Source organism: Eimeria mitis, genomic scaffold, assembly GCF_000499745.2.
Source record: "Eimeria mitis Houghton genomic scaffold, Emh_scaff697, whole genome shotgun sequence".
Lineage (NCBI taxonomy): Eukaryota > Apicomplexa > Conoidasida > Eucoccidiorida > Eimeriidae > Eimeria > Eimeria mitis.
In genome coordinates this window covers 11,522-12,188 of record NW_013575066.1, presented here as the reverse complement: position 1 = coordinate 12,188, position 667 = coordinate 11,522, and the positions used below count along the sequence as shown (strand labels likewise).

At 40.0% G+C, this 667-nt stretch overlaps 1 protein-coding gene across 1 annotated transcript in view; it reads left to right on the top strand.

Moving 5' to 3' along the window:
* EMH_0020090 (ubiquitin carboxyl-terminal hydrolase isozyme L5, putative) overlaps positions 1-667 on the top strand; it is a gene marked incomplete at both ends in the record, with an annotated part of 7,125 nt that overhangs the window by 2,562 nt on the left and 3,896 nt on the right. The window contains 2 exons of the mRNA XM_013501491.1: positions 258-322; positions 418-451. Coding sequence (XP_013356945.1) covers positions 258-322; positions 418-451 — 99 coding nt within the window. The remainder of the gene's footprint in view (positions 1-257; positions 323-417; positions 452-667) is intronic.

Here is a 667-nt window from a genome sequence, read left to right as displayed (position 1 = left end):
TATATATATATATATATATATATATATATATATATATATATATATATATATATATATATTTATGTTTATATATTTATATATTTATTTATTTATTTATTTATATTTTATATTTATATTTTACATTTATATTTATATTTATAAAAGCAGACAATCATCCATCTAATCCGTCTCAATACAGCTCCTACGAATTGCATCCTGGCGTCTAGGGTTTAGGGTTTAGGGTTTAGGGTTTAGGGTTTAGGGTTTGTTGTGTGCAGGAGTGGCAGCGAGAGAACGCGCGTCGGCGACACGACTTTACCCCGTTTCTTCTGTGTGCTCTCAGGTGAGGGTTTAGGGTTTAGGGTTTAGGGTTTGGGGTTTAGGGTTTGGGGTTTAGGGTTTAGGGTTTAGGGTTTAGGGTTTAGGGTTTATCTACAGAAACCTCGCGAGAAAGGGAGAGCTTGTGAAGGCTGTACGGCGGGCCAATGCAGCAGCAGCAGCAGCAGCAACAGCAGCAGCAGCAGCAAAGGGAAACGAAAGAAAAACAGGAACCTAAACCCTTCAGAGACTAGGGTTTAGGGTTTAGGGTTTAGGGTTTAGGGTTTAGGGGGGGGTGCGTCACAGCCACCTCAGCTGCTCTTTTGGGGTGTCTGTACACCTCATTTACTCTTTTCGGGTGTATATACAC